This window comes from Gordionus sp. m RMFG-2023, chromosome 1 (assembly GCF_954871325.1).
Source record: "Gordionus sp. m RMFG-2023 chromosome 1, tfGorSpeb1-WG-v2, whole genome shotgun sequence".
Lineage (NCBI taxonomy): Eukaryota > Metazoa > Nematomorpha > Gordioida > Chordodea > Parachordodidae > Gordionus > Gordionus sp. m RMFG-2023.
The window spans coordinates 56,385,483-56,405,203 of NC_088775.1; the positions used below are offsets into that span (position 1 = coordinate 56,385,483).

The 19,721-nt window shown below is 28.2% G+C and overlaps 1 protein-coding gene across 1 annotated transcript in view; it reads left to right on the plus strand.

Annotated features, from left to right (window-relative positions):
• Window positions 1-19,721, plus strand: part of LOC135931459 (uncharacterized) — a 93,035-nt gene that overhangs the window by 5,101 nt on the left and 68,213 nt on the right. The window contains exon 2 of the mRNA XM_065468585.1: window positions 2,442-2,798. Coding sequence (XP_065324657.1) covers window positions 2,442-2,798 — 357 coding nt within the window. The remainder of the gene's footprint in view (window positions 1-2,441; window positions 2,799-19,721) is intronic.

Genomic DNA, 19,721 nt, shown 5'->3' on the forward strand with positions numbered 1-19,721 from the left:
GCTAAATATAAATATTACTTAAATGCCTTGACAAAGTTGGTTACATTGTCAGTCACCATCTTCACCACCTTATTATGAATTTTATAAAACTTGTGGATACCCATGATTTCGTTGGCCAAAACATCATATGTTTGCCAAAGCGGCTGACCTTCTCTCGAGGGTTAACAGACCCAGCCAATGTGCAGTAAGTCCAATAAAAGCCCTAATAAAATAAACATTATAAAATTCATATAAATATAATATACCTTCGATGACCACTCCAACAATCAGCAGTGGTGCAACATAAGAAACTTCAGACAAATCTCTTATAAGATTTGTCGTCATATAAGAGAAGGAAGTAGATATCCTGTTGCCCAGTGTTTGGCGACAAATAATTTTTGTCGCATGAGGAAAAGTTTTAATCATTTTTTCAAATTAAGGATCATCAACGAGAGACAGTGGTTGGAAGGTGTTAATAATAAAATCCATGATAACCTTGTCTGTTGTTTTTTGCGATACAGCTGGAATGTTTAGATTGTTAAAATTTAATTTAGATTGTCTGGATTTGCAACCAGAACCACTTTGGTTTTGCAGTGATATATTTTTTTGTGTAGAGAATTCGTTGAGGTGTTTGGTAATCTCATTTTTAAATTCACTGTGCTTTTTCTTTATAAAAGAAAAAAATAGTATGTATCAAAGTTGGATGAAAATAACTTCTCCTGAATCAAATTTCATTTTTTGAATTTTATATGGAAATTTAAAGTTAAAAAAAACAATGTACAGGCTGAATGTAAAACCTATATAAACAAAAAAATGATAAAGGGTTCAACACAATTGTTAAACATATTAAAGTATATTATTTAATTTATGTTAAAAAATGTTCATATAGGTTATTTTAAATTTTAAGTAATATTGTCTTTGTCTATCATTATTAAAAGTTGCCCAAGATAATATGGGCTAAAGATTTTGATAAAATATTTTCCTATATATGAATATAATTAGCCTTTTTGGTATTTAAGAACTATGGATTAAGGGTTCAACAAATTTTGTTAAACATATTAAAGTATGTTTTATTAGTGGTTAAAAGGGGGTAGGTTATCTTAAAAATTTAAGTTTACAATATTGTCTATCATTATTAAAAGTTTCCCAAGATGATATGGGCCAAAGATTTTGAAAAGTATTTTCCTATTATGAATATAATGAGGCTTTTTGGCATTTAAGAACTTATGGATTGAGTCAAATGATACAAAAAATACTTTCAATTCAAAATATATTGTTAAAAAAAGCCCTAAAAATGTTTCAAGAGGATTATATAATCAAGCTCAAACTGAAACTATAATACTAATTAATTAGATTTAACATATTATAATAAAGAAATAATAGAATAGATATTTATTTTTCTTTTGGTGAAACATTGCTAAGTTCAATACAAATAACATTGAACTGGATGTTTTAATTATATTAAAGAAAGTCAAAATACATTATAAAGGCTTAATTATTAGTTATTACACTTCCATTTATTATAAATACTCTTCTTTTGAAAATTAAACTAATATAATAGTAATATTAAAAAATAAATGCCTAATTATTATATATAAATACAAAACCAAGATTAACTCTTCATCAAATATTTTATTAATTATACTGTATCTAATAATTCATTTTTTTTATAAAGAATCTGTATCTAGATTCTATTTCTGTAGGACCTGCTCAACTCAGGAATGTAATAAATTAAATTTAAACATGTTGACATTAAAATTATCAAATAAAAAAAATTTAAAAGAATTACTTGTAAATGTCTCTTTAAGTTCGAGGATGATATTTTGGAAGATGATATTATCTTCTTACAGAGATGGCATTTGGTGCTGATCATAATTATAAGAGTTGCTTTCATCCATTTCACATAAAGTAAAATACTTACGTAATTTCAAAAATGGTAAAAGATTCTCATTCTCACTTATATCTGCTGTTACATCAATAGTAGAAGCAATAGAATCTTCTAAATCTATAATCGACATTTACATTTACCTATTAAAATAAATATTAATATATTATTATAAATTTATTTTTATATAACTTGTAAGAGCTCTAAATCTCGTAAAATCTAGGAAATGAATAAATATATCTATAAAATAAATGGTGGAATGGAAGTTGATAATGGAAGTTGATAAAATATGAAGATATATATTTTTTTTAAAAATAATATTTTAATTTAATTTTCAAAATTTTTATTTTATTTATTGCTTTTAAGTAAAAAATTAATTTTTAAAAAGATCGGGATCGAATTTTAAACAAAATGATCTCGATCCTCAATTTAAGTCAGAATCATAAATCTCGTAAAATTGACAAATTTGCGATCGAATCCAGGATCGTCGATCTTTTGATTCGATCTTTTAACAACTCTGGGTAATTATATATGCTTTCTTATAATTGGAACACAATTATTTCTATAATGAATCAAGGTGCCCTTACATGAAAGATTTGATGGTCAAATCGATATCCACCATCGCTTCTTCTTCCCATGGCAAATATGGTTATGTTTCTACGAGTTATTTTACCCCTTCCATTTGTTATCATTGCAACCCATTTCACAATGTTCATCAAAAGTGCGACCCCTCGCCTGGATATCACACTTTCAATGCGACTCTGCTCAACAGATATTCTCCTAACTTGCTTCCACTTACTTCTAACTCCTCGAGGAGACCTTGGGATCAGCATTACGTTACAAATCCCAACATTTTTCAAACGTCAATTCATACTAACTCTTCCAAGGAAGGCTTTAGGAATTATAGAAATCACGAGTCTAACTTTACTGCCATGTATATTTTTATTCATCTTTTACCCTAAAAATTTGAATATATAATGTATATGTTAGCGTCAATGCTGTTATTTTTACTACTTAAAATCATTTTTTGAGTGCGTTTTTAAAAATTTAACAATCTGATTTTACCGGAAATGTATGACGTCATGTTTGGAAAACCTATCCTGCGAATTTCAGACAATTTTTCCATTAACTTTTTAACTTAATATAATTTATATTAAATTTTCCATATATTTTTTATATAAAGTATAAATGACTCAAAGGTTAACGGCATTATTATCTACAATTCATAAGATAGGCATTCCAAACATGATAGAATATTATTCCGGTAGAATCCGATTTTTAAATTTAAAAAAACGCGCTCACAAAATGATTTAAAGTTATAAAACACATTGACGCTAACATATATATTATGTTTAATTTGCTTATTCAATACTGTCTGCAGTATTATTTATTAAGTTTAAATATTTTGAAATTAAATTATATCGATTATTAACTAGGACTGTGCCGATCCACAAATATTTCACCGATTGGATCTGATATTATCAAAAAACCGATCCGATATTTATTTATCATAATCAATATTATCTATATTTTAAAAAAACCAACTAATTTTCACTTAATATAAAAAAAACGTAAAATAAAATTATGTCAAAATGTATCTATATATCGATGCAGATATATTTATATTTAGATACAAATACCACATTTTTGTATTAAAATACTTTAAAAACTCTGGTAATTATGTTCATTTGCTACCATTTATTATTATAAAATATATTAATTACATTATTCATAAAGTCGTCCACTAAATATTTTTAAATAAATGAATTTAAAAATTATTTATTATTTTCAATTATAGGCTATTTAAAAGTTTACATTTATTACTTTATATTCTTGAAGTTTTAGAAATTAAAATTTATATAAATAGTGCTTAGTAGAATTGTAAAAAAAGTAAATTGACATCAATAGATTTTTTTTAAAAATATTTTATAAACATTTCTTTTAAGGCACTATGTATTTAAAGGTGAAAAATATGAGTGAGCATTTATAATTGAATATAAGTCGAACATGTATTCAAATAAGCAGTCAGCAAAACCGGGTAATTGGAACTCTGACCTCTTGGAACTCAAAAAAATCAAAAAGTCTATTAAATATATATCCCTATAAATTTTTTCATTTTATTTCTCTAATCTTTAGTGTTTTTGGGACCCCTATGCCTAAAATTCTTAAATCTATTAAGCAAAAATATCGTAAAACGAATTTCTTTTCCTAAAGTAAAAATTAATTTCAAAATTCTAGTAGGGAATTACAAGGCTTGCTTGAAACACTTTCTTTTCCCTCTTATCTTAGTCTTCACAATACACATTAAAACTTGGGAATTGATATAATGTATATTAGAGTTTTGCAAACCCGCCGGCCGGTACGGGGAAATTTTTTAAAGAATTAAAATGGGGAAGACCGGGCAAAAAGTTTAACGGGCCGGACTTAAATGTATATAATTTTTTGGGCTTTGCTGGGCCCGACAATTTATACATAAAGTAAGGGCATCTCAAATCTCTAATTTTTCATTAAATTTTAAAAGGCCGGCTTGGGCATTAAAATTTTGATATTTTTTTTTGAATTCAAGCTAATATTTTGATTAATACTATTTGAAAATAAATTATCGCCGAGGTGGCTTAGTGGTATATGATGTATGCCTGTAAACCGAAGGTCCCGGGTTCAATCCTGGTAAGGAGCTAAAAATTTTCGGGTATTTCTTCGATGACGGATGTGTACAGACATATGATAAGATGATTTTCTGAGCTGAGAAATGCCACCCCGGTCACCGACAGGCTTTTACAGCCGGGTGCTAGGATACTTGTCCAATAAACCAAATAAAATGACCAGCTGAACTCGTGGGTCATTCAAGGTTGATAACGATCTCTTGGTTAGCGCTAGGATGGTGACCTCGGGGGCCGTTCAAGCACAATGTATACCAAGCTACAATGGACTTAATAACGATACTCCAGTGGGAGATCCATCGGGATTGATACTCCGGTGGGAGATCAAGCTTACAATGGAATCGATAAGAATACTCCCGTGTACTCCAGTCTGTCTATATTGATGCTTTGTTGTGAGGAATACTTGGGATATCTGTCGATATTGATAGTGTGAGACCCAGATGGCCTCGATAGCGATACTCCCATTGGGGATCCAAATGGAATCGATCAGAAATATAAGAAATAGATAGTATATATGTAATAAATTTGAGAGAGATTGAAGGAGCTTACCACCAGAAAGGTGAAAGCTAAAAGGAAAAAAAAAGAAAAAAAAACTATTTGAAAATAAATTACGATACGCTTATTTCTTCATATTTTAAGAAACTAAAAGACTAAATCTTTGAATAATATAGTAAATTCTAGGTTAAAAGTTATTATTGAAAAGTAACTAATTATATTTACTAGTTACATTCATAAAAAGGTAACTAGTAATTATATTTCAAAAGTAACTAGTATAAATCATTTATATACGCATCATTTTTATTTAATATAAAAAAAAGAAACTACAAATCATTTACATCAATAATAATTACACTGAAAAATATACCTAAGAATAGATTATTTACACTTAAGTAAAATATCACAATATCATATATATTTGTGCCGATTATTTTTTATATAAATTCGGGCAATAAATTTTTATTTACTTTTAACAATAAACTATTTTCAAAATTTCTGCCTAAATGACTCACTCGTTTATCTCTAAAAATAAGCTTTCTTCGACTCAGCAACGGGTGGGCTAAAAAATTTAAGAACGGTCGGGCGGGTTAAAAAATTTAAACAATGGGCGGGCGGCTAAGTAAACATTAATAAAAAATGTTCCTATGAACTTTTTCGGGTATTCTACTTAGGTGGAAACGATATGAAAAAGATTTGCAAAAACCATTAAGATTAGCTAAAAAAATATTGGCAATTCCTACAACTAGTGCTTCTTCTGAACGAGGATTTAGCATTGCTGGAAGGTTTTTAGAAAAAAAACATGTTTGAATACAGAAAATGTCGATTCATTATTATTTTTGCATTATAATTACATATGATATCAATAAATATATATTTTTTTTCATAAATATTTTATCTAAATTTAATATTTTTTTATGCATTTTTATTGAAAGAATGGCTATAACTAAATTTTATATTGGCGGGTTTAGGATAAAATTTTTTATAAATAATGGACAGCGGTATTTAAAATTTTTTTTTTAACCCCGCCACCCCTTCCCCCTCCCTCGGGTATATTTAAAAATTAAAATACTCCCCGGCCCGTATACCCAGGCCGAGCCTGCAGACTTTCGATTTTTATTATCCAAAAATTAATCTTTTGGGCAGTATTAAAAATTAAATAAAATTCAGTTGTAATCTTAAATTGTCTACTATTAGTTTGAAAGTTGTTTAGTATTTTATACAAATATTTCTTTATTATAAGCTATCAAATATTATATAAATCATTAATCTCAGTTAAAATCAGGTCCTCACATTTACTATATATTTATTAATTAAATGCACATTATATTTAAGTAATATATGAAAATTAACATCAAATTAGATTTAGCACATTAAATATAAAAAAATAAGATTTTATTGCACATTGTGTCATTGAGGTTGAATCTAAATGAAAGTAAACAATCTCTATTTTTGGGTAGTTTTACAAACCAGATTAAATTTTTAACATTTATTTTTATTGAATAATTGCTTTCTTTTTATGTGCAAGAATAGAAATAAATATATTCATCATTTGATAGAATATTTTCGTTAGTTCTTGTATTATTAGATTCGACATAAATTATTTTTTCATTGACCATGTTACTACTATTTCAAAGCAATAATTATGAAATTAGACAACTGCAAATTTTCTCTTAAAGTATTTTCATCATTATTTACCCTATTTTTTTTTCTAATGTAGGTGTAAAGTATTTAAAACAGCCATATAATGTTCTATTTTTATCTAGCCATTTAGTTTTAAAATATTTAACAGTCATGCACGACTAATTACATTTAAATAAGTTATTCAGAGTCTTTATTAAAAATCAATTGGCTTTAAGCTAATTGTTAATGATTGATACTTTACTTAATGTAATTGATTGATTTCATCTATAATCTCCTTAAAATTTTGTATTAGAGGTCATATTTAATACATTTCTATAGATTTGTTAGCAAAAACAATGGTAAACCAATGTGAATAGCTTTTACTGCATCTATAAGTTGGATTTATAAATTATATATAAATTGCATAGATTTAATGGACGAAAGGTTTTTTTTATAAAATTAAAATTTGAATATATCGTCTGTTAATATAATATGTTGTATTTTGGTAAAGATGTAATTTAAGTTTCAGTAGACATGTAAATATTAGTATTTTTATTATGATACTAGGTGATAGCCCATCAAGAATGACGAGGAATCAGAATTTTCTCCCTATAGATAAATAATAAACCTTCATTTGACAATGGATGAATTAGAATTGAGAAGAAGATTATCCGTATTCATTCCTCCAAGATTTCTTTAAATTTTTAGAGAAAAGGACAAATATTTTATGGGAAATATGGAATAAAAAAATATGATTTGTGAGTTATGATATTTATAAATTCTTTTTTCCACATCCAGACGCAATGGTTTTTGGCTTCACACTTCTTATAAAATCTACATTCTTCTCAAAGAATCATTTAAATGCTTTTAAAACCTTCCTAAATACTCTTTTAAAAAAAGACCTGCCATCATAATAGATTCCAATCAATTATGGGGGCAAATCTGATTATCTCACGAACACTGTGGTGGTATCCACCTCATTGCAATGGGCTATTTAAAAGATTATTAGCAAAAATAATTGCCACGGGTCAAAACCTAGGGTCTTATCTTCACATGCCATTTGTATTATATCCAAAATCCTCATCCAAACATGGCTATTATCAAAGTAGACTTTAAATGCTTTCAGTAGTAAATTCGTGAACATTTCATAAATTGTTTTTTTTCCCAAATTTCCTGTTTACTCCAAATTTCTAGAGACATACTTTAACATTAAAACTCCTTTATTCAGCCCTCATGACATAGATTCTGACGAAAGGATCCAACAGAGGGCACACGGCCTCGTTTATTTTACCTTGATATTCATTATCTTATATAAATTTGATTTGGATATAAATTTTTGGTATCTTGATGATGGAACAATCTGTGACGCTCTTCCTAAAATAATTGGTTTCCAATTTCTTGAAGCCAATTTAAAAGACTCATTCTTATAAGTTCAAATCCAAAATCTGTTTCCATGATAACAATATACAAAATCCTCAAGTTATAAAGGGGTTGGATATCATTAACCATCTGGATATCTTGATTGAGATATTGTGAGAGTAATGGACAATATCGTGCAAGGGAAGATTTTTTAAATATAGCAAGGCACATCATTTACAGATCCAGTGATTTGGTGGAAAGTTTGAATAGTTTTATATTTTAGTAAACAAAAATATAACTCTTTTTCTAATCTTAAAATTGTGTTATTCAATATTTTATTAGGTTTATGTTGCACAATACATATCGACTCACAGATTTTATCAGTGCCACGGACAATTGCAACGTCCGTAAGAATATGGTCCTCCTTTGGAAATGTTCATTGGAAATCTAAAAACAGGATAATAAATGATAAGGTTCGGAAATTAGTTTTTGTAAGAGCCTATCTCCATTTTATGGGAAAAGAAAATTCTGCAAATCAATTCTAGAATTTAAAGCTCTGAATCATTTTCTTCTTGAAACGAAGATAACTAATACTCAAAATTCAAATAAAACATGTAAAGAAATCACAAATTAGTTGAAAAAGATACATATAGATGAAAATGGAATACACCCAGATAAAAAGAAAATAATAGAAATACAAAGATATCCAACTCCAAAAGATAGACATGACATAAAATCATTTTTAGGTTAAACTATCATACACGGTTCATACCAAACTTACATGGAATTATCGCCGAATTACATAGTAAAACTAGTAAAAATGTTAAACGTAATTGAACTAAAAAAGATGATACATTATTTGAAAGAGCAAAAGGAATAGTAACAAAACAAAATACTATACAGTTTTATAAACCTGACCTCGAGTTAATAATAGAAACAGATGAATCTAACCAAGGATTTGGAACTGTACTCCTGCAAAGATACAATAATGGAGAGGAATTTCCAATAGCTTACACCTCAAGAACTTTACAAGACCCTGAAAAGAATTATACTACAATAGACAAAAGCAATAATAAACGGCGTAGAAAAATTTCATAACTTTTTGCATGGACATAAGTTTATAATACAAACGAGGCTCGGCCAGAAGCTCGCCCTGGTTAGATGGGCCGGGCCATGTTTTAATTTTTTTAAAATCCAGGTTAAAAAAAAATTTTTTTTTAATGCCAGGTCGGTCTGTATATTTTAAAACACCATTTTAATAAACCCGGGGCGGACCGATAAATTTTTTTTAAAAAAAATCGGATCGGGCATGCAAATGGCACCTCTGCAGGTCTCTGATTATAGCCTCAAGTACCCATTTTAAATCCTATTACCTATAATTATTAATTGTCTTTTTTTTTGTATGAACTAGCTAATGTAATAATTGCATAATATAATGAATTGTTATAAAAGTATTTTATATATAATATTCAAATGAATGTAGAAAACATAAATATTAATAACGATACTTAATTATAGATATAGCAAAAATGAATGAATGTTTTTATATAATTATGATTTTATAACGAATGACGTATTATATAAATTATAAAGAATTAAAGAATACTTTTACATATATGAGGATGAAATAATAATAAAATTCGTAATTAATATAGATATTTAATCATTTAGATTTTAGAATGATATTTATAATAATAATTTTATATATTTTAACCCTTTATCCCCAGGGTGGCCTAATGGGTTAGATGTATGCTTGGAAACAGAAGGACGCAGAAGACGCAGGTTCAAACCTGGCAAGGAGCATAAAAACTTTTAGGTTTTTCTTCGATGACTGATGTGTAAAGACATATGGAAAGATGAATTTCGGAGCTTAGAGATGACACCCCGGGTCACCGACAGGCCTGGACAGCCGGGTGCTAAGGATACTTGTCCAATAAATAAAATGAAGGAAACGAAAAGTAAAATAAAGGTCAAAGCAAAGAAGACAAGGTTAGCTAGTTTGAATATTGGGACACTTAAAGGTAAAACGAGAGAATTGGCATCAATGTTGAACAAGAGATAAGTTGATATAGCGTGCATACAAGAGACGAAATGGAAAGGTCAGAAGACTTTGATGATTGGAGATGGGTATAAATTGTACTATAATGAAATTGTTAGCAATAGTAACGGTGTCGGCATCATCCTCAGTCAAGATCTAACCTCCTCAGTAGTAGAAATCAACAGGATCTCTGATAGACTAATGAAGATAAAACTCTGCATTGGTCAATCAATACTACACATCCTTTCAGTATATGCTCCTCAAACGGGTTGCAAGGAAGAAGAGAAAGATGACTTTAGAGCTATCCTTGATGAAGCTGTAATGGAAATCCCTAAGGATGACCTAGTCATAATAGGTGGTGACTTAAATGCGCATGTGGGGAAAGCAAGAGATAGCTACAAAAGGCATCATGGTGGTTTTGGATATGGAGAAAGAATTGATGAAGGGGAGCACGTACTGAAATTTGCATAAGCCTTCGACCTTGCCTTAACCAACACCTACTATAGGAAAAAAGACAGTCATCTAATATCATATGAAAGTGGTACAAGGAAAACACAGATAGATTACATGCTAATATCTCGCAGAAGATTAAAAGATGTAATAGACTGCAAAGTCCAGGAGAAGATATCGCCTCACAACACAAGATACTAGTCATGGATTTATACATCAAAACAAGATAAAACTGGAACCATGCATCAAATGGGGCAAATTAAAAACAATGACATATGCCTTTGCAATCAATGCTAACATTGAAACAATAGATTCCTCACAAGTCAGTGAAAAAATGTGGACAGACCTTTTATCCAAATTAATATACACTTCCAAGACACTATTGACAAGGGGAGGTAACAAATCATACAAAGAACTATGGTGGTGGAAAGAAGAGGTACAACCACTATACAGGAGAAAAAAGCCCTTTATAAAATATGGTACAAATCCAAAAACCCAGATGACGATACAAAAAATCCAAGAGAATAGCTACAAAGGCGGTGGTCAGGGCCAAATCTATGGCATACGATGACATATATGAACATACCAAAGAAGGGCAAAATAAATTATACAGATTAGCCAAACAGCGAAAAAAGAATTCTAGGAATATAAACGGAGCTCCGAATGTAATCAAGAATAAAGATGGGAAATGATAATAAAGGAAAAAGAAATAATGAATAGATGGTAATAATATTTTCAGGAGCTTCTCAACTTTAATCCCCACATACTACATCTAGGTGAACACTCCCCATGTCAAAACCTTGTACAACCTATAACAGAACAAGAGATAATCATATTCCTCAAGTATATGATAAACAAAGCTAGGGGTCCAGATGATATTCCAATAGAAAGCCTTAAAGCACTAGGAGATGATGGAATACATTTCCTCACAAATCTTTACAAAAAAATATTTGAAAAGGAAGAGGTTCCTAAAAAATGGAGGCAGAGATTAGTTCCTATCTTCAAAAATAAAGGGGATCCACATAATTGTCAAAATTATAGGGACATAAAACTAATGTCATACTGTCTAAAACTTTACGAAAAATAATAGAAAAAAGATTAAGAGACATAATCGAAATAGGAGAGACTCAGTTTGGCTTTATGCCTGGAAGATCAACAACTGATGCTATCCACGCAATTAGGCAAATGAATGAAAAATACAAGGAAAAAAACAAAATTCTCGATCTAGAAAAAACCTTCAATAGAATCCCAAGAAAACTTATCTGGTAGGCGCTACGCCACAAAAATGTTCCCGAAAAATATATAAGAATAATACAGGATAAGTATATGGGCCATACAACAATGGTCCGTAGCACAACAGGTACTTCAGCAGACTTCACAATAGCCGGAGGAGTTCATCAAGGGTCGGCTCACAGCCCACTTCTCTTCACTACAGTAATAGATGTATTAGCACAGTCTATACCTCAAACAGTCCCGTGGAATATGATATTTGCAGATGATATTGTGATACTTGCCGAATCCAAGGATGAAATGAAAGAAAGATTAGTGAGTTGGATAAATATCCTAGAAAAGCATGGACTAAAAGTAAATAGAAAAAAGACGGAGTATATGGTGATAGGAGGAGATGAAATAGAGTATTGATATAAGTGAATGGCAGATATCGGCAATTGAAAGCTGAAAATATTTGGGCCCCACTATACAAACAAACGGCACAATAGAAAAAGAGATAAAGAGTAAAATTAATCAAGGGTGGTTAAAGTGGAGATCTTTATCTGGATGGTATTTGACAAAAGATTCCCACACAAATTAAAGGGAAAAATTTACAGTTTCATAGTACAACCAACTATTCTATATAGTTCGGAAACATGGCCAACCAAGGAATCAGACGAGAGAAGTCTACAAACTATGGAGATGAGAATGCTGAGGATGATCGCTGGGGTAACAAGAAAGGATAAAGTGCGCAATACAATAATACTAAGTAGCTTAAAGGTAGTGCCCATTAAGACTAAGTTAATGGTAAACAGACTTAGGTGGTATGGGCACAAAATGAGAAGGCCTATGAACTATATAGGAAATAAGGTTGAGAGTTTGGAAGTGATGGGCAAACGTAAAAGAGTAAGGCCAAAACTTCAATGGGGCCATAAAATTAGAGCCAATATAAAGAAGTAAAAATTAGATAAAAGAGATTGTATGAATAACATAAAGTGGAGAGAGATGTTGAAGGAGCTTACCAAGAAAAGGTGATAGCTAAAAGAGAAAAAAAATATTTTAACCCTTTGACGCCCAACTTTTTAATAATTAAAATAAAAAATTTCTATAAATTATTCATTTATACACTCCATAGATGCCCAAAATTTTTTCCAACTTTTATTTTTAAATACACAGGTAAAAAAAAATTTGATGCTATTTGACATCATCAGGCATATTGTAATACAAAAAAATACAAATATCTATTTATTATTAAATCACGAAAACAATTTCTATATTGATTAAAACATAAATATATATTACATTTTGTTTTAAAGTATGCATTCATGAAAACAATTTCTATATTGATTAAAACATAAATATATATTACATTTTGCACATTTTGTTCTGGAGTATGCATAACCTGCATCTTTGCCTCGTTTCGCAGACATCCGGCAATAACCAATGTTGTCATATCTGATATCATAGGAGCCATTATAGAAGTACTTTTTTAAATTATAGGTTCATTCAAAGTTCTCCCTGATTTTCTTTTACTAAATTTACCTGCCTATGAAATGCTTTTACAATATTTGTTTTAAATTTGATAAGTTTCATGAATTTATTAAAAGCCATGAATTTACTACACACATATCAATATGAAAAATGATTCTCAGGTAGAACCTTTTACCTTTAATATCTAATCGATAGCATTCAACAATCACATCATGTAAATCGTCTCCTCCCAAACCTCATTATATATTTTTAATATATTTTATCTTGGCATTTCAATATATTTTATTACTTAGTGACCATCTTTTTACATTTACCATCGGATGAACACCGACAAAGGAAGAGATGACGTGCACAAACTTTTGTCGTACCATTTGACATTTATTACATTTTCTTTTTTATTAACTTTACATACTTAGCTCCCGCGACCTTCTTTTTTAAAGTTTATCGCATTTTAACTTGCAATCTTTCATCCTTACACTTCGAATAGTCCATACCATAAATACGATCTCTTTTAATTTTTTAGCCAATGCTATTGCAAAAAAATAATTGTAAGATTTTATGATTTCGGAATATTTTTAGCCAATTAGAGAAATAAATCACCATATACTAATTCTGGTGGTGTTGGATTAGTTTGCTTTCCAGCATAAATCTTAAAACATATAAAATACCTGAGGATCTGATCTGGTCAATACAAAAACTTTGATACCCAATTTATGAGGCTTTGATTTTATATATTGTTTAAAGGATTCCGCCCTTTGAACTGAATGATTAAAATTCAATACATATTTTCTGGTTCTATCTCGACTTAAACATTATATATATTAGAGCTGATGAAGTTGAAAGAAAATCATCCTAAAGAATTTGCAATATCTACTTCATTGTCAGATTCATCGATGTCGTCATTCCGAAATATCTCCCTCGACTAGTATTAAATTATTTGGCATTTATCAATTATACAGATTCATTTAAAAAATATAATAAATGAAATTATAATATGAGTGAGAAAACATAGGTCTTATTAACATCAAATTCAAAATTGGTGTGGTCTGATTGAATTTGAATACATTTTATGGTGATATATAATTATAACTATAGAAAATCATTATAAATATAAAATAAAATAAATGTTCAAAAAAGGTATATAAAATGATTTATTTTGTTGATATAAAAAATAGCATATTCATTATAAATAAAATAATTATTCATAATATTATACTCAAACCTTTAATAATGAATAAAAATGTTAAATTATTAAATATTGTCTTCGTGTCAGTATAAAATCATATAATTCAGTAATGGTAAAAAGATAAAATTATTAAAATATGATTGGATGAATTTTAAAAATAAAACATAATTAGATAATATTTTTAATAAAATATGTAAGTATTTTTATTATATTTATGATGTCAAAACTAATCGTGAGACGTTAAAGGGGTTAATAAAGATTTTAAAAACAATAAATGCCAACTTGCGGATTTAATATTACAGGGTTTCCCATTCAAAAAAGGAAAAGTTTCAATCATAAAAGTAAAAGGTCCGATCAAAACAGGAAAAGAGTCAATCATAAAAGGAAAGGCTCAATCAAAAAAGGAAAAGGCCCAAACAAAAAAGGAAAAGTCCCAAAGGTTTAGGAAAAAGTCCGATCAAAAAAGGAAAAGGTCCAATCAAAAAAGGAAAAGTGTCATCAAAAAGGGAAAATTCCCATTCATAAAAGGAAAATCGTAATTTTTTTAAATATCTTGTCATTTTTTCTTAAATTTTCATTTATTTTTGTTATTCCTTATTTTATTTCAAACTTTTTGCAATTTCTTTACGTTTTTTTTCTTACTGTATTTTTTCTCAATTTATTTTTCTTCTCATTTTTGATAATTCTTTTGTCTTTTTAAAAATAATTTATAAATTTAGGTCTCATGTATTTAATTGCTAAATTAAATTAATCGTTTGGTTATAATGCACCTTTTTAAATTAAATAAGTTTGAACTGTAATACCAAACGATATGTAAATTAATAAAATAATCATTTTTAAATTATCAATAATGAGAAGAAAAAAAATTCAGAAAAGTCAAAAAAATAAAGATTAAAAATGACTTAAAGAGATTGAAAAGGTTAGAAATATGAATGTAAGAAAATAATTCCCCGGAAAAAAAATCCCGGAAAAAAATTCCCAGGAAATAATTCCCCGGAAATAAAATCCCCAGGAAAAAAATTCCCCGGAAAATAATTCCCAGGTAAATAATTCTCCGGAAAAAAAATCCCCGGAAAAAAATTCCCTTGGAAAATAATTCCCCGGAAAAAAATTCCCATAGAAAATAATTCCCCGGGAAAAAATTCCCCATTTTATAAATCCTATAAAATATTAAATTATTTTTATATAACAATATAGGAAAAAATATACCCGGAAAAAAAATCCCTAAAATATTTTTTGAGAAAATCGTCAAAAATTCCTGTAAAATTTTTCCAAACAAAATAGTACTTGTGATTAATATTAAACCTAACAAAAACTTAAATTATCAATTAATACTAATAAATATATTGTATAATGTTATGGACTTATCCCGTACCCAGGTTTAGTGAAAATTATACAAAGCAATATTTATAAAATAAACGAATTGGATGACCCGTTCAAGGTCCATAGTCCAAAATACATTTTAAAATCAAGGTCTAACATATCTCGAAGATGTAATTAAATCGTAAAAAGAAACCTAGAGTATTTTCGACGGCATTGATTGCGGCCTTTTCAAAATCCATATTAATTGTTATCGGTTCTATGACTAAATTCCGTTCTTGGGCTTTTTCGAGTAAAATCATAAAAATTTCTTCATACGTTGTATGTTTTTCTTTGTAACAAAAAATATGCCGCTGTAATAAACAGTGTTTTAAAGGGTATTCTAATTACATATAGCTGCAAAAATAAATAAGGCGCCAATTTGAAATTCCCGTCTATATACTAAGTTTTCGTTTCGGCTAACATTTTAAGCATATAATCGGTGACAAATATAATTATTCGTTCATTAGAATCTCCGCCATTATCATGCAAAAGAAATCTCTCATTCATGGGAGATCCGGTTGTAGCCTAATCCTCTAATATTAAAAGATATTTTCAATTAAAAATTTATTTATTGACATAAATATGATTTAACCTGAAATGCTTAATTCTTCCAATGTGGGAAGAAAACTTTTTATTTTGTGATTTTTAAGTGTCCTCTTGATACTATCTTCATTCGGAAGTCTTTTTATGAATTCGGTGAAACAATTTAGATATTTCTTCTGCCTATATTTGGCAAGTATTTTGATTTGTTTCAGAGGCTTTTCTTTTCATTGTGCTTATTTTGAATTTGATATTCATGTGGGTTTATAGGATGAATATGAGGCGTATTTTCCAATGTATAGTCATTTACATTGTAATATTTCAAAATAACTGGGAATTTTTCAGCATTATATAATGTACATTTGTATCTTTTAAAATTTTTCGTAGTTATATGATAATTGTAAGAATAGCCCTCATGAAAAATTTTAGCATGCTTATTTAACGGAAGAATAAACTTAAAAAATTTATTAAAATTATCAAAAATGTTTAAAAGTAAAAGAAAATTTTATAAAAATTAATAAAAAAACTAAATAAAAATCGTTTGCTTCAAAATATATTAATTTATTTATTCTTGAGCATAACTTTCCTTTCAACGTTATAAATAATAATAATTTAAGGGAACTAACTGGGATTATGTAATAACATTTCCGGAGTTGGAAACTTTCAAATAAAAAAAGTTTCTATTTTAAGATTATAGTCCCTCCTGTGTTTTCTTTGATGAATTAAATATATTAAAAATTGTAATATTTATAAAAATAAACAAATATTATTTAGAATAAATAGTATATTTTTTGGTAGCGTTCAATTACTTGAGATAGTCTTTGAATTAAGTAAGCTTTTGTAATTAGTGATTAGGATCAATACTTTTTTTGAAAATTTATAATCAGATACAATTTTTAAAATCAATAGTATTAAAACATAAAAAATTTCCATTATGTTATTTTTGTCCGGGATTCAAACTGATATAAACGAACGGAACAGAATAGTGTCATAATATTCATTTTAATGTTATATATATTTTAACCTTAGTGGCGTGTTAGAAATACCTCCCCCCCTCTTCATGATGAATATAATGTGGTTTAATTACCTGTTTTCATAATATCTATTCAAGTCTAGATGAAAAGTGGATTATGGAAATAACCTTTCTTTTTCTAGGAAAAAATTTGCTTTCACATTTTTCTTTTCAATTTTAAATTGTAAAACCTCTTTCATAATTTTCATATATTTCTATAAAATCTCTCGTCACAAATCTATACTATTTATGCTATCTACTAAATTATAAAATATAAAAGTTACCAACCGATTTATCAATTCTCATTTAAAGATTGCACTTTTGGAATTAAAAAAAGAAATACTCTCAACTTTCAGAAAATACTAATATCTTTTTTAGAAGTATTTTCGTTATTTTAGCGGCGGGATTATTTTTTGATAATTAAAAAAAAATTATTCGGGGAATCTTTTCCAGTTTTTTTTTCAGGGGATTAATTTCCCCCCATATTTAATTTAAAATCTAAAAAATTGGGAAATTATTTCCGGGTAAATATTTTCCGGGGAATTATTTTCTATGGGAATTTTTTTCCAAATATTTTTTTTCCAGGGTATTATCTTCCAGGGGATATTTTTTCCTGTGATTTTTTTTCTGGGGAATTATTTATCAGGGGATTTTTTTCCGGGGAATTATTTTCGGGGATTTTTTTTTTGGTTTTTTTTTCCGGGGAATTATTTTTCGTTTACCTAGAAATATATGTAAAAGATTACAATATAAGGAGAAAAAAATCATAAAAATAATATTGTATGTATGATGAAAAATAACTTAAAGAATTGATAAAAATATAGACCTAAATTTATAAATTATTTTTAAAAAGATAAAAGAATTATCAAAAATGAGAAGAAAAATAAATTGATAGTAAGAAAAATAAAGTTAAGAAATCGCAAAAAGTTAGAAATAAATTGAGAAAAGATACAGTAAGAAAAATAACGTAAAGAAATCGCAAAAAGTTAGAATTAAATAAGAAGGAATAACAAAAATAAATGAAAATATAGAAACAGTATCGTCGGTTTGTGACTTTTTACACCACCCAAGAAGAGGCAGTCTTTTAACCGAACGTTTATGATATTGATTCAAATAATCCAAAAAAAAACTAAAAAATTTTGCCAAACTATTTATTGAAAGACAACAATCAATGAGACTTTTCATCTTATATGAAGTTATTTTTGCAGCGCTAGAATCTTACATATCAAGCAAAGTAAAAGATTCCGCAGATGCTGAAAATCTTTTGCAGGCTATTACGAAGTCACATTTTTAATATCAATTTAATGTGTATATTTTTTATTAAAATATACATATGATTTTAGCAAAATGCTACCTAAAATTGATTTGGATTTAAGGGAGGTTATGAATAGAGCAAAGGATAATGTTGTAAAGGAGATCGCTAATATGTTTGGGATTGAAATTTTTAAACCTAGAGTAGTTTTTAGACAGTCCAATCGCTTAAATATTGAAACATCTAGATTGAGGATTTTTATAAAATAAATATTTTATTCCCCTTATTGATACATTTTTACTTCAATTAAATGAAAGATTTATTAGTCACAACAATTTTCCTTTTTTGAATAGGAATTTTCCTTATTTGATTGACACTTTTCCTTTCCTTTTGGGAATTTTCCTTTTTCGATTGACACTTCCATTTTTGATTGGACCTTTTCCATTTTTTTTGACACATTTGATTGAACCTTTTCCTTTTTTTTGGCACTTTTCCTTTTTAGATCAGACTTTTTCCTAAACCTTAGTGACTTTTCCTTTTTTAATTGACACTTTTCCTTTTTTGTTTGCGCCTTTTCCTTTTTTGATCGAACCTTTTCCTTTTATGATTGAAACTTTTTTTGATTGGGACTTTTCCTTTTTTGAATGGGAAACCCTGATTATTATTATTTTTTTTTTAAAATATAATCACATAAATAGATTTAAACTATGTATTCAGTGGCGTAGCCAGGATTTATCTATGGGGGGAGGGGGGTTTAAAATTTTTTTGGGAGCCTCGCCCATAAACCCTATTTATAAATTTTGCTAATATGTGCTTTATTATTGTAAATCACTCTATAGTAGCCAGCATAAATGAAAGAATATAAGTAACAGAATTTTGGCCAAATTTATAATTAATAAACGGTTGGAAACATTATTCTAAAAATTATATCAATGTTTAATAAATTGTAAATTAATCCATCCAGTGGAAAGAAGAACCTTCCATTTTTTATGATCACTCAATATATCTTATTGAGTGTTAAAAATAATTATTTAAATTAAATTTTAGAGATTTTATTTATTGTTAAAATACTATAGTATAAATAACATCCCTTATTTATTTTAATGATAAAATACAATAAAATAAATTTCAAAATGTAGAACTTTATACAGATTATTATATTAAAAATTTATTGTTAACT